This window comes from Buteo buteo, chromosome 2 (assembly GCF_964188355.1).
Source record: "Buteo buteo chromosome 2, bButBut1.hap1.1, whole genome shotgun sequence".
Classification (NCBI taxonomy): Eukaryota; Metazoa; Chordata; class Aves; order Accipitriformes; family Accipitridae; genus Buteo; species Buteo buteo.
Window position 1 is genome coordinate 48,678,313 of NC_134172.1, and position 24,617 is coordinate 48,702,929.

A 24,617-nucleotide genomic window follows, 5' to 3' on the forward strand; every position below is an offset into this window, starting at 1 on the left:
CTCTAAGATGCAAGACATGGTCTTGCCTCTCTGGTGCGAGATCTCACTTTCAGCCTTTCATACCAGCCCCACGTGCTGCAGGATCTTGTTCTGACCTACAGCTGTTACTGCAGGGGAGGACTATGCCTTATGAGAGCAGGAACTCAGCAACTGCTGCATCTTGTCTCTCATATCCAGCCAGTCAGTGAGGTGTGATCAAATTGGGAAGGAGAATTCAGGCTGGAGATCCTGATTTTGACACGGGAGAGTATGAAGTTGGCCCACTTACACAGTAAGTGGAAGCAGGAACCAGTCACACCCCCAGCATGTCAGAGCAGCAGTTCATGGCCCAGGTTAATGCAGCTGTGCTACCGTCAGTTCCCATACACACCCTGACACTGCCTGTGACTGAATCACCTGCAGAGTCTGCTTCTTTGTGGCACATCATCTTAGGAGGCACAGAGCACACGTCACACCTTCTACTCTGCCCGAGATAAAATCCCTGTGCATGCATACTTGGCATCACCCTACTTCAATGCCTGCTCCAAGTGCCCTTGGGGAAGTACCCTATTCAGCTGTTTCACGCAGTCTGTCATAGCTCACTGAAGATCCAGAGGGGGCAAAAATAGACATGCAACTTTGGAAACTGTCAGTGAGATCCCTGACCATCTGATGAAAGCATTTATCTTTTTTGGTTTGCATCCAAGCATGCTTATTTCATTCAAATGCTGGAACAAATGGGTCTGCCTGGTGCTGACTGTCAACTGCAGCTGAGCTGAGCTTGATACGGGGCCCAAAGGGATGGGCACAGAAACACAAGGGCCTTCCGACTGAGAACACAAAATGCTCCTTCAGAATTGCAACTGCCTGGCAAAGAAAGCCTAAGTATCATCCTACCTCATTTTTCAGGAAGCTGGATCACATGGTTCCTCTGTATTACCAAAATATATGCATTTAGCCCCAGTAACTTAACCTCATTTACTACACATACACCTGTCTACAACTAATACCACATCACTGTCAAGCATATGCAATGCACACTTCATACGACAAAGAATATCCAAGTCATCAAGACATGCAAAGGTTCCCTTACCTTTGGGCAGTGACAAGGAAGGTAAGCGTTTCTTCTTGCCCAGACAAGTGGCTTGTGTCAAAGATCACACTGAACTCATACTGCACAAAGAAAAAGCGGTATTTAGAGACACTGTATATTGCTTTAAAATGTATTTATTCTGAAACTTCACATACGTTACTGGCTTAGCTGTACAAAAGTAGGGTATTTTGACAGATGTTAGAGAGCTTCCTCTACTGTAGAGTAGCTTTTAAATCTTAACAATTGTGTCTCTGTTCAAATACTGGAGAGTCCGATTTTTCATTATGAAAAGGCCTTTAGTAGAATTGCCATTCAAAGATTTTCTTGAGGAGATCATCTGCCAGGGGAAGAGGCTTCCAGTATAACGGGATCACTACCTGAAACTACCTCAGCACCAATCTGTATGTTACTTGCTGGTGAAGAGATCGTTTGGAGGAATAAAGATCACACCATAAACCTGCACAGAGACTTGGAGCAACCAGCACAAGCTAAAGCAGCATTCAGGCCACCCATCATAATGGATAAAATCAGGTGCTAATTTCAAAAAGAGAATCTCCTTTGATGACCACTGTAGCACTACATTAACTTCTCCATGCAACAACTTTTCTACCTAACTCCAAAACAGTTTTTGGCCAAATGAAACAGTTTCCAAATTCATGCTAATTTGAATGGCTTGCTGAAAAAAACCTGAAGATAACCCAACTATGTTATTCTGAAGCAAAACACTGAAATTCTTACATTACAGATACTATTTTGCTACTGCATTTATTTTTCCATTCCATTTAAAATCATTTTAAATGTTTCAAAAAAGCATGTTACAGTCAATAAAACACATAAAACAAAAAATTTCATGTCAGGTCAAAGGATATGTGAATTCAAATGAAAAGGATTAGTTTTTGAAATTGAAATTTTCTGAAAAATTCCAGACTCATTGTGTTCAGGTCATCCTGAAGTTATTCCTCATCTTCTCACCTTTCTGGGTTGGTCATTTGTACAGCTCAGTTTAGTGACAGACAGAACCCAGCTGGATTTCTAAAAATTATGAGGGAGTTCATCTTCTATTACTGAACAAAATAATCTTTAAAAGCTACCAGGAGACCATAATATGAAAAAGTCATTAAGACATTTTCATTGTAATTTGTACAAATTCAGTTGCACTTTATGTGACAGAAGACAAAAATAAAACCAGAATAAGGCAACATAAATAAGACAGAGAGTCCTTTTCTAATTTTCTGCAGAGGAAATATGTAAGTTTTTCATAGCTGCAACTCTTGCATCATTTTTCAAGAGCGTTGTATTTCAGTGCACAGGGTACTGTCATTGGCTCTATCTGGTGAGAAAGAGGGCAGTTACTTTCTGTAACTGTGAAAGGCTTGGATATCCAGGTTAGAAAGCTACAGAAAGTATCACAGACATTTAACAAAGCAGTTGCCTTTCCAGCCACTCCTTGGAGACAGAGATGAACGGACCATCACTCTTCAAATGCAAGTATCACAACATTACCCTAGATTTCGATCTCATGAAAGGAAATCCCACACTGCACTTGAGGAAGTCTGACTCCAGCAACTCACAGGCAATGCCCAGCTCCTCCTGTAAGAAAATAAAGACGACCATGAGATGATAGATTTGGGGAGAAAAAGGGGATTACTAAGAAATACCATTGTGATGAAGTGTCGTAGAAAACTAAACATTTCCCACCATCGCACTGTTATTTCCAGAAAACTAGTACTCATTGAGTAAGGAAAAGTGCAGTGTTGTACTTCCTTATTCCACCTCAGTCAGACCAGCACTGCGAAGAAGACGACCATCAGAACATTGTTCCAAGAGACAGACCACAGGGAAATACTGCATGACTAAACACATTAGAGTCAGGGGATCAGCCCAAGTTCTTGGATAACTCAGACCATCAGTTGCTCCCTCTGTTTATTAAAAGACAGCTTTCAAATGGTCCAAAATACAGGTTCTCCAAGGTAGTTTTTCCAGGTACCAGTATCATAAAGAGAGAACTGTGGTGGGCGACGGTGACCAAACCATGCCATGCACAGATGCTGGAGAAAGCGTTAATCTGGTCCTGGTGTCATTCACTGCCCTGACCTCTTTCTCTGGTCCAGAGGATGAGCCACTTTGGTATGGATCCTATCTTTCTTTAGTGATACAATGGTGGCATAGATAAAGTAGAGGGACGAGCCTCTCCTCATGCTAAACATTGACAGATTAAGAACACTGTCACTAACGCAAATGAAAAAGGTTAGAGCAGCCCTATCCTGCTCAACTGGTAACTCCACTACAACAACAGAAATACTTCTGTTGAATGGAGAGTGTTTCATTGCTCCATAAAACAAATGTCTGGCTCCAGGTTAGCACGTTCTCATCTCCAGATTATCAGGGAACATTTTTATAGTCTGTCACTGTGGACAAGTTCATCTCACTAAACTTTAGGAATGGGATTCAGCTCTTGAATCTGATATGCACTTTTAGTTGCCTACACAGAAAGTGATTGATATGTGATCTAGGTGTCACTGTTCCCATCATAGTCAATGGATGTAAAAAATATTTCAGCAGACCAAATGCAGATGTTTCATTTAGACTGGGCTGAATACCTCTCCAGGCCCTGGTATTGACTAGATCATCACTGAAGCTATGGTATTGATGTTATGCAGCTACAATATGAATGCCTAAATTTAGACATCTGAATCTAGAAATTAACTCTACTCTAAACATGTAGCTGAGAATCATTTAGCTACAGGACATATGATTTATTTGACCTATTTTCAGTATCTACAGCAGTTTGTGAAGGCCAGGCTCTGTCTCCTTACGTACACTTCCCAAATCACTTCAAATATGAGTTCTGCTTTAAGTATGCACTTAAAATTTACATGAGTACCATTCTCAACTGGAACAAGCACATGTGGAAGTAGCTTCCTAAACCATCTCCAGGAAATGCCCCTCTGCCTTTCACATTCTGACCCAAGCACAACATTAGTGCTCTACAGACGTTACTGTTATCCTAATTATGAGTCTGACAGCATTCAGATTCTTGATCTTCCTGTGATTTCTGAAAGACAAGGTTTCCTTTATCTTCAAAATCATGGTTCAAAATCAGGTTCAAATTTCATTTACAGAAAATTATAGACCTAAAGCTACCTTTCTTATCTGACTCAGACAGTATTTCACTAGTTTCATATGAAAAGAAAATAATGTAAGGAGAAAATTAATGCATGCTTGGAGATGCTTAATGGCGTGATATTACTCCAGTACTACTCAAATACCAGAGCAGTTGCCTCCACATTCAGCTTCTTTATGGATTTGTTTCCTTGCAATCTTCAGTAGGCTTCGAGTTCCAGAAATACAAAAGATGGCACTGCCCAGCAAATCAAACATCTAGCTTCACTTGTACAAAGCTGCCGTTCTCATATGCTGTGGTAGATTTTCTCCTCCATTTAACACAAAACAGCAGAACAAGTGCTTCATGGGTGAAGCATTGCCTTCACTTGTTTTTTCCTCTTGGCAATCTGGGAGGTTCTCCAGTTTTATGCGAGTGATCAAGTGAACACAAACTCTGAGCAGCTGCGTAACCAAATGAAAAATTTCATAGCTGTTTCCTCTGGGAACATTCTTGGTTCTGTGTTGTTCAAATGTCCCTTGCTGTCTAACTGTGGCAACCTATGAACTTTCTTTCATCAACTCACAGGCTCTGTTCATTCAAGAGGGGTTTCTATTTACATAGCTGTCTGGTGGTGACAGTGACCAGACAGACCCAAGAGGCTGCCTCCTCTCCTCAAGGCCATATCCCTTCAGAGATGTCAAAAAACAGGATAATAGAAAGAACTCTCATCTTGATAATGGAAGAAGTGCAGTACTTCTTCACTGTGCATGTTGGTGGCTGCCTGCCTTTGCAGCCCTGATAGCAGGCAGGCAGATGACAGTTGTTTTATAATGGGCTGTTAAGGAAATGACAGATAATGTTGCATTGGCTGGTTTTGCTGTTGTTGCTTGCAACAGCTTAATGGACGCAGTAAGATTGACTTGAACGACCTTCTGGCTTCATTAGCATACATCCAGTTTAATGACTAATATTAATACAACATTATTGAAGTTCGGATTGGACATTAGGAAAAGGTTCTTCACTGAGAGGACGGTTGGTCACTGAACAGGCTCCCGAGGGAAGTCGTCATGGCACAAACCTGTCAGAGTTCAAGGAGCATCTGGACAATGCTCTTAGTCATATGATTTAGTTTTAGGTAGTCCTGCAAGGAGCAAGGAGTTGGATTCAATGATCCTTATAGGTCCCTTCCAACTTGAGATGTTTTGTGATTCCATTAATGCTGCAAAGTCAAATTGTTCAATGCTAGGGAACAGCAGAGATAGGTTTGCCTGCACCACACTGGTTCAGCCTTCCGCACATTTCCAAATTACACAGGCTACCCAGAAAACTTTTCCCATGGACCCCTTGCCTTGCTCTGTGATTAGGATGGAGAAGCTCAGCTAAGGAGTAAACATTTTGTTTTTCCTTCACTGCTCACTGTCTGGCTTCAGGCTAATTTATTTGCAGCACGCACTGTTTCAGAGAGAGAAAAAAATTGTTTCTTCATGGGGTTTCCTATGGTGTTCAGCTCTGTAACATGTGGGCACTCTGTAAGCACTAAATAAATTCAATCTTCACACTATTCCAGCAGGCTTAAGGGTTCGTGCTGTCTTATCTAACAAATAGGGAACAGAAACAGCGCAACTCAGGGCTTACAGAAATTTTGGATGCCACTTCTCACTGATGTTAGGTAACACTTTTACTGTGCAATGATTCTCTATGACAATATAACCCAGCTGAGAACCCATCTTATTGCATGAGTTTCCATAGTAGTTTCTAGTCTGCTTAGAAAACATAGCCAAAGGGGTTGAAATTTTCCCTTCCAACGAGACAGTGTGAAGCTTTATCTGGAAAACTGTTTTCTTTCTGAAACATTTCACAGCATTTCATATTCTTAGGAGAGTCAATCAGATAAATAGCCAGCTAATTAGCCAGATAGCTGTTCTATTACTGCATAACAAATGCAGACCTGGGTATGAGAAACATGAAGCTCAGGCTGGCTCACAGTCTGTTTCTCAAAGTCCTTTATCACAGAAAGAAAAGTTCCTGACAATTATAACAGGAGCAATGAAACAGTCAAGTTTGAACTCCATCATAAGGGGCACATGGGGAAACAACTCAACCCAAATTCTGCAGCATAATACTGTCAAACATAATCCCTGGGGTATGTGATTGGGGGTATAAGCAGAGATGTAACAAAATGGCCTTACTTCCAGACATAAGTGTTTTGAAATGTAAATATTATGCATGGTTTCAACTAAGTAGTGCAGGAAGCTGGTAATGATCATATTAATATAGTGCCTAGAAGCAGCAACCCGGGAATGTTGCTATTTGCTAACTTTGAGACTTGAGAGAGAAGAAATTTCAGCAATGCTCATGTTCTTCCCCAGTTCTTCCCATCTCTCTGCTCTTTCAGATATTCACCTGGTAAACCACGCAGTCTGCACTGGGGGACACCAGCTGTTTCCTCCATGGGCATCTTTGGTCAGTACCTGTCTCAGCAGAAGCAGGCAGCTGCTGAACATGGGAGCTCTAGGTATATCTGACTACAGGCTGACAACATGGGATGTGCCTAGGAGCAATGTCTCCCCTTATTCTTGTCCCTAACCCACACACTACATGCTGTCAAGTCCTTACTGCCCAAAACAAGTCAGATACCTGCCAGAAGAAAGTAAGGTGCTCACAGACTAATTTTTTTAATAAAGGTAAACAAGCTAGATCAAGCTGAATGCTTAAAACACTGCATTCAGCTTGGTCTAGCAAGCATTTCAACATGAGTAAAGCATTTTAACGTGGATGGAATGCTGGATTATGGGATCATTATCTTACCCTGGAATAACTCACGGGCAGTATCCTTTTGCTGGCTTCACCTAGCTGATTATCTGGGGATATAAAACATCAAACTACTCCAGATTTTGCTCTTTTCCTATCACAGAGATCATGACTGGACTGCAATTGAACCACACGTTTTTCAGGCCACATAAGGTAGGTCATCAGTAAGAAAAGAGCTTGTCAGTACTAGAACAGGTCATACCATGTAAGTCTTTCACTGCATGTATTTTGGCATTTAAAAAGCCTGTCTTCCCTTAATAGCATTTGATGGGCCCAATTTTCTCATGGTACAAGGGCAGGACCAGTGCCAGCTGGAGCACAAGACCAGATTACTTCAGGTATGATCCTGCAAAAAGCCCCTTATTAGAACTGAACCCTGCTCCAAAACAGCTGCTCTTTGTCCCCCCTCCTCCTGAAACAAATATTTTTAGAAGATTTCTTAAATATTGTTTACTTTGACCTTGAAGGGTCCTTTTCAACTTGGTTAACTGCCAAATCTAAGATTTAAGAAGGAAAAGAGAATGCCTTAAGAAAACAGTAAGCGAGAACTGCTGGTGGAAGAAAGGTTGCCTGGTTCTGGGTAAAACACAGTCACAGGTCAGAGACTCTGCCTCTGGGAAGAGTGTTCATGTTGACATACCAATGCAACATGTCGCTCCTAATTGAGCTCCCTCTTCCTGAATGCGGATGACCAAGAATGGCCACCATATGTGAAATGGCACGGCCCAAAGAAGGACATTGAAACTTCCTCAGCTTCACCTTGACTTCACCTGATTTTCAAATCAGATCACATATGGGTTTTTTTCCCCAAGGGAGTCTTGCATAGCTTGTATGTGATGACAATGATCAGCTGATACACCCACACCCTTCTCTGCCTCACTTATGTCCAACCAAAACCCTCCAACCTTCCTGAGCCTGCTCTGGCAGCTCATATAATCATATTCTGCTTTTATTTTTCCCCACCCTTAGGGTCATTCATTTCTTCCCCAAAGGTAGAACAACTCTTCTGAACTGATGCTGGCGTCAACCCAGAGTCATCAATACGCTTCCTCAACTTGCTCCCACCCCTCATCTCCCTCCCATGACTGGTTGCGAGCTCCTTGCCTCAAGCATCTCCTTAAGTAATCTCCCCCATCCCGTTAACTCCCCTTCAACAATCTCCAGTACCAGGCTTTTATCTATCTGACAACTCTTCTACCAAATTACGACTATCAGCAAAAGCAAACTAATATAAAAGTATAGGTCACTTGTGTTAATTTTGCACTCGCCACTGCTCTCTCAGAGAAGGTGTTAATTCAACTATCCTAACACTCATTTATGGCCTGCTAGCTCTCTGCTTTTCTAAGCACATAAGCTACTAGCAGATACTACATCTGAAATGTCAACAGGGAGATGCAACAGAGCAATACTAAACTTGCAAAAGGATGTGTCAGATATGGCTCTAATTTAATTTTTTTTAATAAATTCATACCAAGATAGTCAACAGAAAGTTATATTAACTTCTGAACTTGGGGTAAGTTCAGTACTGCTCTCAATACTGTTGATTATGTGTGCCAGAGTTGACTTCACCCTTTTAAATACTCTTCTGATTAGCTGTTATTTTTTAATGGATTAAAACCACTAATGAAAGGCACTGAAAATATCTTCATTGCAGAATCGCTAAGATAATCTGTCTATTTTTTTAGAAGGAAAAAACCCCAACTTGTTAGAAAATACATTTACCAGCAGTTTATATTTCTCTTTTCTTTGCTATACTCAAATTAAAGGTTTTTGTTACTGTTTAGACAGAAAAAAGTCTCCCCTGCAAATCCTGGCTACTAGCACATATACTCCAGAACAGAGGAGAAAATGTCCTGGAAGCCCTGATAATATGTTGGCAGAACACTCCTGTTTTGAAGAGGTTGAGAATTTATTCAACTTTTTATTTTTTTTTATGCTGCTGCACATTTTCCAAAGGGTACAAAAGAAGAACGACAGGAGTGAATACTGAGGAACCCTGCACTTGTTGCCAGAGCCCATACTCTTGTTATTGCTTTTCTTGTTGTTACTGATTTTCTTGTTCTGTAATGCCTGTCTGTGAACTACTACACTTGACATTACAGGGCACCATGAACAGTATCCTCATCCGAGATGTCCTGAAACAAAAACACTAAGAAAACATCTCAAAGGAGGGCTACTTGCACTGTCCACTTCATGCTATGCTAAGTCTCAAAAGTTAGATACTATGCATCTATCTACTATATACTCTCCAGTATATAGACTTTATAACTAACTCTCCCCTCTATTTGGAAATGTGGGTTCTCTGACCTGCACCAGGGTTAGAGGCTTACATTAGGCACTGGGAAAAACACAGTTTTGCTAAATTTGTACAGTTTTTCATTCTCATCATGGACTCTGACTTCAAGCACATACTTCTGTCTCAGTAATTCCAATTTGTACTTTTGGTGAAGAGGGACGCTTTCCCAAATGAGAGTTTAGATGAACATCTGGATGTTTTGTTCCACCCAACAGGACAATTACATAGATCTGACCTGCATTTTAAGAGCTTCTTACTTTTGGGAGATATCATTGAACGTATGTCTGTTCACAGCTGGTAATCTGCTTCCTACACACTTAGCTAGCACAGCTGGGTAGCACAAACACCTCCGACATCAGGAACCTAAAATAAAGGCTCACCTCTTTAATGATGATTGAGGTGGCTTCTTCAAATCACTCTTCATAATCTTGGTCTAAGCCCTTCAGTCATACTAGCAACAGCTTGTGGGTTTCCCTAGGGTTTTGAGAGCATAATTTTTATTTTGTTCGTACCCTTATCTCTCCCTGCCTTATAATCCTCTTAATGCCTTCACTGAGGCTTCAAGGATATGAAGATTTGTCAATTCATTTAATAGCCACCCCTTGAGCATACTGAGGTGCTTTCTTTCCACAGTAACTGAAGTCACTAAAGAATGTGGGTCACATTTACCCACACATACAGAGCAGTTAGGGATGCCTGAGCTCATGAAAGCTTGGAGATTTTTTTCAAATAAAAAGACTGGCTCAGGCTGAGTTTCCCTATGACTGAGAGCAAGTGCAGCTCAGAGTAATTTAATCTTGGAGGCCCCTTCTTGTGCATACAACAGCTCGTTTTTTCTATTTCTAACAGAAAATTCCACAGATACCAGCTTTCCTCCGAAATGAGGCTTCACTGGGTATTTTAAAGCTGCAAGAACACAAAGAGGATCAGTGGTATTACCGACTGGAAACTTTTCCTGGCGCTATACAATAATTCAAGTAAAAATAATCTGAAATTACTGAAATGGTGGGTGTGGTCTACCTCAGAAAACTCTTAAAAGTTGCTCTGATTATCATCCTTGAAAGCCCTTTGGGCCTCTGTTTTCTTTGTATAACAAGTAGTCTGATGTCTGCTTTGCCTCTTTGTCAGCAGTACTCTCTGTTAGCTGAACAGACAGCTAATATTTCCTCTGTGTTTCTGGGCCAGACCCTGCCAAGCACAGACCTTCCCCAACTCCTTCACCCCACAGCCAACACTGAAGGCATCAGCAACTCGCTCATGTTTGGAAATCTCAGTATCTCACAAACTGAGCCAGCAGGTTTAGGGTTTGGTTTTCCTTTTTTTGCTCATCCACTTCAGGAGTTACAAACGCATAAAGCATTCAAACACCCATTGTCATCAACGCCCAGCTCCCAACACTGCACAAACCAGGGGTCGGACAGAGGAAGGCACAGGGAAAGCTGCGTGTGGTGGCAGAATGCACTGCTTCCCTGAGGCCAGCTTCCCAGGCAGCAGCGGTGCCACACAGTGGTGGCACTGGGCCACCTGGGAAGGCCACAGGGCCTCTCGTGAGCTGCAAGTGTGCAACGCAACCTGAGGGGAAAAAAAAAATCCTATTACTTATAGTAGCTTTGAAAATGGACTACAGTGGTCTGGCACAGGTGGCCATGGCTTCAAAAGCAATCAAAGGTCCAGGAAAAATTCTCTTGTGCATTTAAGGGAGTTTCTACTCTCAGAGGAAAAATGTCATGAGTTTTATTCCTTTTTTTTTGAAATGTAGTTTACTTGGCAACTTCAAGTAAACACCTTGTGTTCAGAAACTCTTCTGTGTGCACTTCTCCACATGCCAAAGCAAAGTGTGTGACAGAATCACACATAAGGAGGAAAAAGATGTTCATGATGGAAAGAAATTAAGATGGCTTTACTCTTTTAACATAACAGCTCTGTTGCGTGAGCTTCACAGGTTTCTTCTGCTGTAAATAATTTCCAAACACAGGTGGAATGCAAGTGACAATGTGAAAAACACGAAGGACAAGTCAATGATAAATCGGGAGCAATAGCAACTATAGCGTGAAAATTATTGTTAATCATTACCTGCTAGGAAAAATATTACAGAGAGGGAGATACAGCCTCCATATGGACTTACCCAGCCAGACATTGTCATGAAACTAGCATCTATCTAGCCTGTTGAATGCAATGATTGAAGAATATTGGATATCCAATCAAATTATACAGTAGAATAAACAGATTTTGTGTGTGCATTGTGAAAGGCTGTTTTAAAGATGTCACAGGGACTGAAAGTTTTCCTTTGCTTTTCAACACACAGATATTCCCCTAACAAACCAAATCAGCAAATATGAATGTTGCACATCATAAATTCTGCAGCTCCACAAATTGCTGTTTCACCGGTAAAGACCCTCATCATCTCAGCGCTTACATGAGCAAGCAAAACAACATACCTGAGCACGCTGACATGCACACAGCCAAATGTGCATAAGAAGATCTGGGGGAGTGGGGTGTCTGATCTGAATCAATCCTTTGATTCATTATCAGAAAATAAGCTTGAAAGGGAGTTGGGGAACCTCAACAGTTGTTTCATAAAAAGAACTAGGGGGGGAAAGAAAGTTTTCTTTGGCATTAGGGAGAGATTTCCTGTCCTATTCCATGATCTCACTAGCAAATGCTGTAGGCACACCCCACCCCCAAGCCCAGAGAGCCTGGCTTCAAACATCTTGGAGTTGCTGCTTATTTTGTGAAAACAACTATTTCTATATAATTAATTAGAGTCTCCTGCCTCTTCCCTCTCCTCCCTGGATGGAACCTATTTATAGATCATGAGCTCACCAATCCCAGCCGACACAGCAAATCTTTGAGTAAAAAGGGAGAAAAAAGACAAAAACTTTTCTATTTACTGGATGTTCCCAACATTCTTATTTCTTCTTTCTCTCATAAACATTTATCTTAACTGATGAAAAGCTAGTGCAGCAGATTTTTAAAGCACACTCAGAGGCTGAAGAAGCAGCAGAAATTGCTCACCTAAGTGATTAAGCCCCAAAACAATTTCAGAACCTGTCAACAAAACTGATTGTGTTTTTGCTTCTCCCATCTTTTAAGGGACGTGCAGGGCAGGTGGGTGAAGCTATAAAGAGAAAGGGGCATTTGGTGCCACACTGAGAAGTTCCACCTCCTTTGCTGCCATACTAACTCTCATTTTTAATAGACCAACTAAACTTACATCAGCTTTCACTGTACTACGCAAGTTAAATCTTTCTTTTCCCTGATTGCTGAGAACTGCTGAACTTAATTTCTTCAAGGTATAGGAAATAATCCAGGGAACATCACCAAGATCCACCGTCCCCATAGAGCTGTTAGGTCAGCTGTCCCTTACTCATCGCGAGGTTGGCCACATTTCAACTATGCTGTTTGGTCAGGCCTGACTGTATGACCCTTTTCCATATGTGTTAATGTACAGCTACACACACTCTGCCAGCAGAGCAGGAGCAGCTTCAAGGTCAGACTTCCACCTGCCCACACAACAACACTCATCCACTGGAGCACTCTCGGGCATGACCTGGGTGTTATTAATAACATAAGGAATGCCCTTTAAATTTGGGCATAAGTTGCGTGGACCTTGTTATTTAGGATAAACTAATAGAGTGCCCCCCAAGTACAACATGGTAGCCTATTTTACAGTGGTGGATGACCAGTGTCCCCAGCAGAGTTGTCCAGGCCAGTAACAGCCGGAGACATGAGACTTTCCCTGTGATGTCTTTATTATGTCTCATAAAAGTTTGGAAGAGAGATGAGAACCTTACTCTTCCTTTTATATCCTTTCCACAGACAGTGGTACAAAAGCAGTCAGAGGAAAATTGTTCTCAGCAGAGCAAATATGTATTTTTTGGAATCTGGCTCTTAATGACAAGTTTGCATTTCTGAGGCCACTCCTCTCCCTACAGCAGCAATTAGCCTCTGAGAAGTGATTTCATTGCTGACACCATCAGTCTGGGAACTCATGCTGGGGCTCTGGACCCTGCAGCTACTTCTGTGCCCCAGAGAAGACGCGTTAGCTGAGGCTTGGCACTTGTGTCTCTTTTCCCAGTGCAGGGGTCTGCTGATCCAGTCAGGATAACCTCAGGCTCCTGAAGGCCTCTCTAACTCCTGAACACAACCCAAACCAAATGTTTTCCCAAGGCCAGAAAGCTCAAGCTGCCCTTTCCCTCCCATTCTCATGAGCCTCTAACGCTTCCTAGATCCCACTGGGGAGGAACCACCTGAGCTGAAAGGCTGCAAGAAGACCAGCAGCTACCTTGACTGCAGGCACTGGAACCTTCCCAAGGAAGCCTCTTGTCATGCCATTTTCTATGTGTTTTGCTATCTGAGGCTTTGGAGGAACACTCAAGGGCTTCAGAGCTTCCCCCAACCACTTTCTGCCAAGGCTCTTCCTTGCTTTTAACACTTCTCTCTGGCTGGGAGCAGCTTTGGGATGGGATTTGCCTCCTTCCACAGAAGAATGATCCAGGCAATGTTGGAGGAAAATCAGTACCAGCCCCAAAGTCAGTTCATTCATTTTCTACCAAAAAAGGAAGCGCGTTCTTTTCACGGGAAGGATTCAGATTAAATTCTCTGTCCCTTGCAGTATTTAAGCAAAACCCATCTCAAGCAGGTCATGGCAGGGTGCCCCACTTGCACTTGCATCCCTTTCTGGTTGCTCCTCTTGCATATTGACCTTTTCTTTTGTTCTTTCTTCCTTTAAAGGATGCTAAGCAATGACAAGGTACTTTCAACAAGGCAACTTCATTTAAGACTGTATTATGATCAGCTGTCTCTCAGAAGTGGCCTTTCTTGTTCACTGTGTCTCTTCCCCTCTTTAGAGAACCAATAAAAGCGAGGACAAAAAGGCAGCCTGCTTGTAGGATGGGGCAGTTACTGCTACTCCACAATTAAAAAACTACTAAAAATGCAAAGTAGTGAAGGATCAAGTTTGGAATACAAGAGAGTTTCACAAGCTCGAATTACCTACTCAGTAGTTTAAGGTAATTCATGCCTATCATTACCAAGAAATTACTACATTTCTAAGCCTGTATGAATTAATGTTTAATAAAACCAAACAAAAGCCAGTGATCCGATCCAGTTTTCACCTGTCCTTTGTAATCCTCATTAAAAAATCAGGCTCATACCTTCTGTTGAGACACAAATGCCTTTCACATAGCAAGTACTTTCTATAGTGGAAAAATGTAATTATTGGTTGGAATAGAAACAGAAAGAATTCCTTGCTTGGAACTCTCTGGCTTAAAACAATAAACAGGCCCCTTTGCTCTTGCTTTTCTTTGCATGCAGCATTTCAAAACTATGTACAGTCACTGGGGACGAAAGAAAGAAAGAAAGAGAGAAAGAAAGAAAGAAAAAGGAAAAAAGCTAACATCAAACTTCACTTGAGGTCTACTGCTCATACTATTTTCCAGCTGAGGCAGACAGACAAAAGTATACTGGTTTCAAACTGGGATTAACTCATTGGCTCCACTCATGGTCATAACCTAATCATTTTTATTTTCTCCTCTACAAGCAGTTCAGATGAGAAATGGGAGAAAGGACGTCATGATTGTATCAGAGCTGGTAAGATATCACACTATGTCAGGTATCTTTGCAGATATCTAACCCTGCAGATATTTCCAAAATATGTGTTGCTCCTATTGCTATATTCCTTGCCCTGTAAATACATATGGATAGATTTATGGCTGCTGCATTAAAAGACAAAAAGACAGTAAAAAAAAAAAAAGACAAAAATCAAAGAGGGTAATAATAAAGCTAAGACTTCTTTTTCCTCTTGGGTCAAAGAGCTGACACAACTGGAAACACCAATCACTCAACTTCCAGAAGTTCTGACTATTCCATCAATTCCACTGAAAGTTTATTTTTGATTAATAAAAGAAGACTGCTCTGCCTTAGTTGGAGAAGGATTAGGGACATACAGGATCCCTGAGTTGACTCAGTGTTGTCAGAAGTATTTATATTTTCGGTGTATTCATATTGTACCATTTTTTGAACAAATTCAGCCGCTTTCTTCCACACATTCACACATCCATGCATACATACATAGCCCCATTCATTAGCAGGGCACAAGGCAAAATAAAAAGGTAACTGTGTACTTGCAGCCAAGCAAAAGAAACTGTTTCCTAGGGCCAAAATCAGTAACACACACACACACGCTGCAAATGACCCAAACACAGCCACTTTACAGCAGGTATTTTGTACCCCACAGGTTATTACTGTCAGTAGATATTATAGCTGAGGAGCCAAGCACATGCAGGTTATGCTTACATTTGCAGTGTCTTTTTAGCAGGTTTTTATACATGCCATTTACTTTTGCATGAGTTTCACAGCTTGATATTGGAAACAATGGCAACCATCACTTCTAAGGTGAATTCTAATCACACAGATCATTTCATATTCTTGTTTTTCAGGACCAGTGTCATGGGTTGCACAGACCAGACATGGTGTGAAGCAGCCCTTTCTTTTGTTTTCTTTCTACCACCAGCTGATTTACTAGATGCCTTCCCCAGCTACTGTCTTAGGTAGCCACCTTGTTAAACAAATCTTTTGTTACCATCACTTGAAATGCTGTTTTTCATTTATTCCAAGAGATGTAGAGCTCTCCCTTCTAAAGGCACACTGTCATGTCCTGGCCTGATGCGGGCAACAGCCTTTTGCATCCAACAACAGGACAAGCAAACAGGAACAAAATAACTGGGAAGCAAGCTGGCCAGCTGAACTCCCACCATGCACAAGGTAAATGGAAAATGGATGCAGCAACCTTCTCTCTGTTTGGAGCACTGGTCTGGATACTGCTCTCCAGCAGGATCACAGTGCTGGCTGTAAGTGCCACAGCATCAGGAACAGTCCCTGAGATACTAATGCAGCCAAATACAAAGCTGGAAATGTGGACTAAATCTAATCCAAACTCCATCGTCCCCATGTACTTGCACCTTATTTTAGAATTTGTACCTTTACTGGTCTGGTACAATGGCCAAGCAGCCAGAGGCCCATGTGTGGATGACCACTAGACGGTGAGCCAACTGTGACAGGAAATTCAACACAGACCACCCTTGCAAAAGAGACACTTAAAAACAGTTGAACGTGACATACATCTGTTTCCTCTCTGCATCCCTGGATTACAAGTCTCATCTTACAAAAGAAACCTGCAACAGGTAACCCAGTGCACAACTGCCAGTCTTACGAATCATGCATTGCCACAATATTTTTCAAGTTAGACCAAAGATTTCATGAAAAATGAAGACTTAGGTGCAGAATGGGAAAAATCCATGATCCACACATACCAAAGCATTACAAAATGGTGCCTACTTAGTAATGCACTATCAGTTTGCCAACCAAGATAAAACCTTTGCCCATAAAAATGTGAAGACACACCTTTTGAAAACACTACATTGGCTAGTACGTACACTAATATACTACTAAGCCTAAGGCAACTTGGAGATACTCGCCATGTCTTTCAAGTTCCACATAAAAAAACACAGTAAAACCCTGAGGAAAATGAAGACTAAGGGAAAATCAGGTTTCTGACTACACAGTGATACATTTAAAAAGCAACGACAAAAACTATTACACAAAATATCTCTGACACACATTCAGCTAAATTCAGCAGTAATTTAGATTGTGCTATTCCCCCCAAAAAGCTTTTCTCTATAAAACTGCAGAAACTTGGTTGGATTAAATGCCTATCCAGACACAATGCAATTACCCAGAAAAGAAAATTCAGTCTTGAGAGTCAGAAACCCCCCCTTACTTCATATTTCTTACCATTACATGTACATCCAAACTACATTTGCTGTTGTAATCTGTCAGCGGTGTATTGCATTTGATTATACCTTTATTTCAAAAAAACTGTGGATGAACATGTATCTTTTTATCTTTATTATTCCCTCATGATCTGTGCACAGGAAAATTAGGATAAGCTTAATAACAGCAGTGCATTCTCGTGCGTATGAGTCCATGCTCTGCAATAATCCAGGGAAAAATCAGAGACAAGGAAGCCATTGGGAGGAAAAAGGGCTCTGGGGTAAGCTTTCCTTCATCTCACTTCACATGTAGATGTATGTATATTTGTGCTCACACACACATGTATCTCACATTACTAAATCATGGTTGCATGGTAACATTAACAGGGGAATTGTTTTTTAATTATTATAGATAACCCATGGGTTATACACATTATTATTGTATAATAACAAAAACATATCTTCAAAACATGCTCCTCCTAAAAGCAGGAAAAAAAAAGTGGCAGAAATCAGATAAATGAATCAACATTCATTTCCTAGTGGTATTTCTGAAAGCATGGCTAATGTATGCCCACATATACTGTAAGACAACCTTCTGTGTGTAAGGTATTAATTATACTGAATATTGGTGTATTCAACTGCAACACAGCTCTTCACTCTTAGTATTATAATGAAATGCTTAAATTAATAACGAATTCAGGAAATAAATTCAAATGTCATCAACTACACATAGTTCAATGAAAAAGCAAATGGAAAACCTCACAGATAATAATGAAAAAAAAAAATTAAAACCAAACTGGATGAGGAAACACAATCACTAAAACCAAGTCTTACCCCCGCTCTCCCCCTTCTTCCCTGGTGGTAATTTTCAAGTGTAAAGAATAATATTAAGGTAATAGCAATAATAATGAGTTTGGCACTGGGTATTTTCCTGGAATTAATAAACCTTAGCTCAACCTACAATCCCCATCAATCAAAGCCAAATCTGAAAACCCAGGAAATGCCTTCTGCAAACACATACAGCTTTGGGGGTTTTGGTCTTGCTCTTTCAGAAACTCAAACACAAGGTGCATCAGGACTTCTTCACAGAAAAGCCTGATGACATGATGAATACTACATAACCTAGAAACACTGCTGAAATGCAAAGGTGTAATCCATTACCTACTGCACTGGGATAGAGAAACAGGGTTTTTTTAATATATGCATTTTCTTTTTTTAAAACAAAAGTTTAGCATTTCACTTGTAAGGCTTTACGTTAAGGGGTACCGCTCTACTTCATAGAGCAGCTTTTTAGTGCATTCCTCCTTTTTCCCTTGCTAAGTGGAAATCACTGCATTACTCTTCTGCAGATGGTTACGGCCAAAAGTCAAGCACAGTTTTTCTGGCCTCCTCCCAAAGGCAGGCTGTGAAAGCGCTGCCGGCTGGGAACGCGCCTGGCTCGGCATCCCCTGCAGCCTGCCTGGGCGGGGGGTCCGCTGAGACGGCCCGGAGAGGGGGTCCCCCGCTCACCCCTGGAGCCTGCAAGAGAGCCAGCTGAAACGCTTCTTGCTCTTCCTACCTGCCTTGCTCAATGACTCTGGTTTTGATGAAACGCCCCAGGAAGCTCCCTCTCTGAAAAAAAACCAGATTTGGGGCCCGCAGGCCTCCTTTGGAGGGGGGGTTAACGTGCCTACTTCTGCTAATAGGAACACAGACTGGTGCCAGCTGAACCCAGGGTTACGTCGCTGACTGTCAGCTGCTCTGGGAGGAGGGAGCCTGCCTCACCTAGTTCCCTAGAAGAAATCGAGGCTCTCCTGAGAGCTTTTCCGTCATGTTTTTGAAGGAAGGGAAAGAGCAAAGAATGAGCAAGAAAGAGGAAGAGGTAACAGAAAGGAAAAAAAAGGCTGTGACTTTCCTTTCACACCAGAAGAAACCAGGGAGTTCACATGAGTCAGAAAATCCCAGAGCCCCAGTGTCAAACTCAAGGAAAGGAAAGCTTGTGATTTCTTAACCAGTGCTGGCCCCTCCTTGGATTTTCAGCTAAAAACTCTTCACACTCTTACTCATCTTTTTGACTGTGCAGCTGGGCTTTTTTAAGTCTTTCTACAGACAAAACTGCTGTTGACTTCAGAGAGGCTATGCCTGAAGTATAACTGCAGGATCATGCCTTGCACTTAATAGGATTAATTAAAAGGGGCTTTGTTTTTATTTATAGTTCCTATCAGCACCACAGGAGAAATCTGAACAACTATGTGAAAGTGAGCAATTGCCACCACTTCCAGCCACACAGCACTGTGACTACAACATCCCACAGGACGTGTATGCATGTATATTACACATATCATGTAAAAATATATTTTTTTGTTTATATATAGTGTAAACATATTTACATTTGTTTACAATTCTATTGGATTTTCCACTCAGGGTATCATTTATCTTCTGGCACCACCTGCAGCCGCCTGTCTTAAAAGCGACCAAAAGAAACTTCTGCCAGAATAGAATTAACCTTTCATACCAGAAACTCGATAAACTTTAAGCTTCAAGTTACAACAAAAACAAACCCCCATTTCTTGCTGTAATGAAAGCCACTGAAAGCCATGCAAATCAATTCTTGAATCTTTTGCAGAGGATGTCAAAGTGCGAACAATTTTAAGCTTCATCCTAAGACCACAGGAGACAAATCCTGTCCCATAGATTTCTCACCTCAAACGTTGGCAAGTCTCTCTCCACTGAGTTTAAGAGCAAAATATGATAATGAAGAGAGACACTGAGACACAGGAAAGTCACTGGTGCTCTTTCCGTAGTGACAGATAGCCTTTAAATAAGCACATCCAAGATAAGTGTATTGAGCTTGCTGTATACTGGGCTCTACCCTCTGCGAAGGGTTTTTCCCTTTCTCCTAGCAATGCAGTTTATCAAGGTGTCCTGGTTTCAGCTGGGATAGAGTTGATTGTCTTCCTAGTAGATGGTGCAGTGTTATGTTTTGGGTTCAGTATGCGAAGAATGTTGATAACACTGATGTTTTCAGTTGTTGCTAAGTAGTGTTTAGACTAAAGTCAAGGATTTTTCACCTTCTCATGCCCAGCCAGTGAGAAAGCTGGAGGGGCACAAGAAGTTGGGAGGGGACACAGCCAGGGCACCTGACCCAAACTGGCCAAAGGGGTATTCCATACCACGGGACACCACATCTAGTGTATAAACTGGGGGGGGTGGGGACGGGGGATCACTGCTCGGGGATTAACTGGGCGTCGATTGGCGGGTGGTGAGCAATTGCACTGCACATCATTTGTATATTCCAATCCTTTTATTATTACTGCTGTCATATTATTAGTGTTATCATTATCATTATTAGTTTCTTCTTTTCTGTTCTAATAAACCGTTCTTATCTCAACCCACAGGTTTTAATTCTTTTCCTGATTTTCTCCCCCATCCCACTGGGTGTGGGGGAGTGAGTGAGCAGCTGCGTGGTGCTTAGTTGCTGGCCGGGGTTAAACCACGACACAAGGTAACAGTCTAGATTGGGGTGGCTGGATCTCAGCAACCAAGGCAGCCGAATCCCTTTTCCAAAGCCCTCTTCCATGGCCAACGCTGATGTGACCATGGCAGTGGCTCCTGGCTCTGCACAGCTCCTGAAGATGTGCAGGGGGAAGCAGCTCGGCCAGTGAGCTATGGGCCACACAGGGACTGAAACGGGGTGGGCAGCTATCACCTGCAGCCCAGGAAGCCCTTCTCCACCCCCTCGAGCAAGTCTCATCATTTCAGTGCTTTGGATCTCCTTTTCCCTCCCTCACCTGCATGGAAACCAGGACCTCTGCTGGTGCCCAGTCACGGTGAAACCCCAGCTTGGCTGGTACACCAGCAGGTAAGTCAGGATTCGCTGTAAATGGGCTTTGCTATAGCACAGAATGCCTTCTAGCCCCTACAAAAAAATACATCTCACATGACTGTATTCATCCATACAGCTGTTCTTCCTTTAGAAAACCATTCCCCTCGCAGCCCCAAGGGAAGAGCAGGGCTAGGCAGTCAAACAAAACCTCCCTTAATAATCTGAGCCACACAAAGCATCCCAGGCTATTCCTCAAAACCGCTATGTATATATACATAAACAGTCAGTCAAATTAAGAGTCATGATGAGCTACTTCCAGGACAAACACTTTCCACATCATGTAACCCAGAGCACAGCCCCACCTGATCAGCATAAAACTTCTTAATGTATCTGGTCACATATGTTATTCCAGGACCATCAAGTCCTTAAAAACAGAGATGTTTGGTAACAGCTTGCTAATCGCAAGCTGTTTAAAAACAACCAGTCAACTTTGCCCTTCTCAAATCCTCACAAAAATTTATACGACATTTTTGTACTGCAAAATTAATTTTTACTCTGCCTAACCTCACCCAACAGAAACACGGATATCATCAAAAGCCCTGTCTTCTTGAATCTGAAGTTTCCGCTGCTTTCTGTGGAAATGCTTAGGGTGATCCCCCACTGCAACTCATTGTTTCCCTGCAAGTAGGCAAAAACTTGGATTTTTAAAGCTTGTTGGAGTTAGCTGCATTCAGTTTTGCAAGGCTGGAGTCTTTTAGGCTTTTGGAACCTTATACGCTATCAATCTTCAATGAGATTTCTAAGCGTTAAGATGCTCCTGAAAACAGGATTTAACAATCAAACTCACATAGGTTCTTTCAACAGTGAGCAGAACAAGATCTGAAGTCCTGCAAAATCACAGCTTCTGAATCATTTATTCCAATCCGGATTTTGCCAAAAGACTTTAGAGATTTTTCAATCTATTCATCAAATTAATTTGTTGGGAAAAATAACAAAGACTTCTTTCAGATATACATGATAAATCAGAGTATTGGAGAAAAATTTACAAGACTCTGATCAGTACTAATTACACAACTAAACCCAGTCTCCAGTGCCCATTCCCTGAACGTGGGAGTGATACATGAAACCCAAGTGGAAAGTTTGGATCAAAGGTTTAGCCTTCAATTCCTACCTGCTAAGAGCAGGGGGATATTAGATAGCTCTAACGGCCCCTGGCCTGAAAAAGGTGCTGCTCCTTACTTACCCCTAGAGAAGCATAAAAGCTGAGGTTTTCACTGAGCTTTCACAGAAAAAGAAAATTAAAATAAACAATGAAGTCAGATAGCTTAAACTGCAGGTATTTTTTTCTCCCCAATTAAGAAATTGGACAATTTTACTCCAGGGATGCAAAACATTTTGGTGCACTCTGGAGAAAAGTTAAGCATTAGATTTGCAAAAATGGAGAGGCAGCATGTGATGTGGTTACTACCACACTACTCATATTCCCAAGCCCTGGCTATAAAAGCTCTCCCGGCAAAAGGGTTCAGATCCCTTCATGTAAGTGATATATGGCTTGGGCAATCTTCCAGATGCCCTTGTATCAGCGCAAGGGGTCACAGCTTCCATGCTACTTGGCATCAGTCCCCTCTGACCCTCTGGCAGAGTGGCTTACACAAGCAAGTCCAACTCACTCCATGCAAAATCGGCTGGATTAAATCAAACTACTAATTTCAAAGGTTTCTTCTAACCAGCTGGATGTGAATTGAGACTCATCACATTAACTTGTCTGCCAGCGGATCCAAAGAGGTAGTAACTGCTGGAAAAAGAGACATAATGAATACCAAGGAGGTAAATTTTCTTCCAATGGCATAGCTGGATCCAAAAGAGGGCGTGTGTCTTTGGCGTTTGTGCCCTATCAGCATCCTGTCCTTGCCAGCCTTAAGACTCTTAGAAAGTATGAGCTGTATGGGAAACCTGGGTAAGGGAATTTCCAATTTGGAAAAAATTAAACTCTGCCTGTGTCTGCTGCTCTTCTGCGCAATCCTAGTCAAGAGACGCCAGCAAGTGCTCTGGGAGTGAGGAAGAAAGAGTTCATATCCAAATTGCATGACCTCCCTGCTAATGCTGAAAGAGACAGTACTGCAATACTCCTCAGAAGAAAAACTCCAGAGCCCGTAAGCAGCGTGACTCTGGCTATTGGCAATATTCATACTTGACACCAAAGTTTCAGGTACCTGCTCACAAAGGAATCATGGGAAATTACTGCACCTGAGGAAACCACAACCTCGCTGTTCACCCTGCCCTGGCCTGGCCTCACTAACTTCACTCAGCTGTTGCTTGCGAAAGCTGCTGTGAGAAGCAGCAGGAATGTTACACATAGCTGGCTTTGGATACTGGGAGCCTGTCTGAAATTTAGAAACAATCCACAGCTGGAAATGATGGCCAGCGATGGGATTTCCTGACCTACTCTCTCCATAACCAGTGCTGAAACGGGGTTAGCTGACAGATTCCCGCCAGCCCTTGCACAGCAGTGAGAGATTAATTCTATATATATTGGGTTATTGCTGTTGTTTTTACTATTATTATGTTATATATGCTATTTTTATACTATTGCCATAAAATCTCATGCCATAGCTGAGCTGATTTAATGAAGATATGGCTCTGCCCTACACCACATTAACTGCCACTGCCAGCAAGCTTACAGTGCTTTATCTGCAATGGTACTGAAAATACCCCTCTGCGCTGAACAGCAGCTAACAAATGGTAAGCAAAGTGCCTATTGCTGATAAGCATTTTCAGCAAAACATCACAAGCCAGGAGGCAATTCCAATAGATGCAAAATGGTGTAGAAATTAGTAGCAATAGCTTTTTATTCTTCTTCCAGACTCAGCACACAGTAGTACTCTACATTCTTCTGTAGGAAAATGGTATCACCTCTGTTAAGTGGATTTTTCAGACTCTGAAATAGGATGCTTTCCTGAAGCTGAATTAAGATTATGGGACAATAAACTTTAAGATTTTAAAAAAAAAAAAAAATCTGCTCTACACAGAAGAAGGGACCAAGATTTCTTTGTCAACATAGTAAAGAAAAAATCTAAGCAGACAGGTGAGGTGTCTTTCCCTTTCTCTTCTTTCTTTTTTAAAGAGAACATGATTAAATCTTTCTGTATTTCAAAAGGAACATTTTTCTTAGTGGACACATTTTGAACTTCACTGCAGTGCAGTACTTCCATGCACCTGTAAAACAACCCACTCTCACAGAGTGAGAGCTTGAAACTTTGCACAGGAGTTGTATCAATCGATCTTCATGAATCGCTCAAAACCACACACAGCCTTAGCCCAGCCCTGAAAGGACTTTGTCATTTTAGCTGAATGGTTTTTTTAAATAAGCAATGTGAGTTGTAACTGGCTTCTAAAATCTCATCTCAAGCAGTTTAACCCCACCAAATTTAGGAGTTGAAAAATAAGGTTCATAACAAAAGTGTTGTAACGCCCAATAAGAGGTACAATAACTGGCATAACCGTAAGGCAGTAAATGTAACATAAAGGAAAAGAATATGCACAGTAAGCTACTGGAGACAAACCCCACAGCTGTATCCTAAGTCTTCAGGAATTTCACCACTTAAAAAATTTGATATTTTATATTTACATGACCATTTCCCCAGAGAATTCCCCCTGTATTTAAAAAGGGTGAAGGGTTCCTTTGAGTGCAGAAGGACAGTGACACCTTGGTGAAGACAGCCCCTTCAAAGGGCAGTAGTGGTGAGAGAGTTAAA

General features: G+C 41.7%; 1 protein-coding gene across 1 annotated transcript in view; it reads right to left on the reverse strand.

Annotated features, from left to right (window-relative positions):
• ITGA9 (integrin subunit alpha 9) overlaps positions 1 to 24,617 on the reverse strand; it is a 230,939-nt gene that overhangs the window by 56,213 nt on the left and 150,109 nt on the right. The window contains exons 19-20 of the mRNA XM_075053853.1: positions 2,576 to 2,662; positions 1,073 to 1,152 (exon numbers count right to left, since the gene is read on the reverse strand). Of these exons, the coding sequence (XP_074909954.1) occupies positions 1,073 to 1,152; positions 2,576 to 2,662 (167 nt within the window). The remainder of the gene's footprint in view (positions 1 to 1,072; positions 1,153 to 2,575; positions 2,663 to 24,617) is intronic.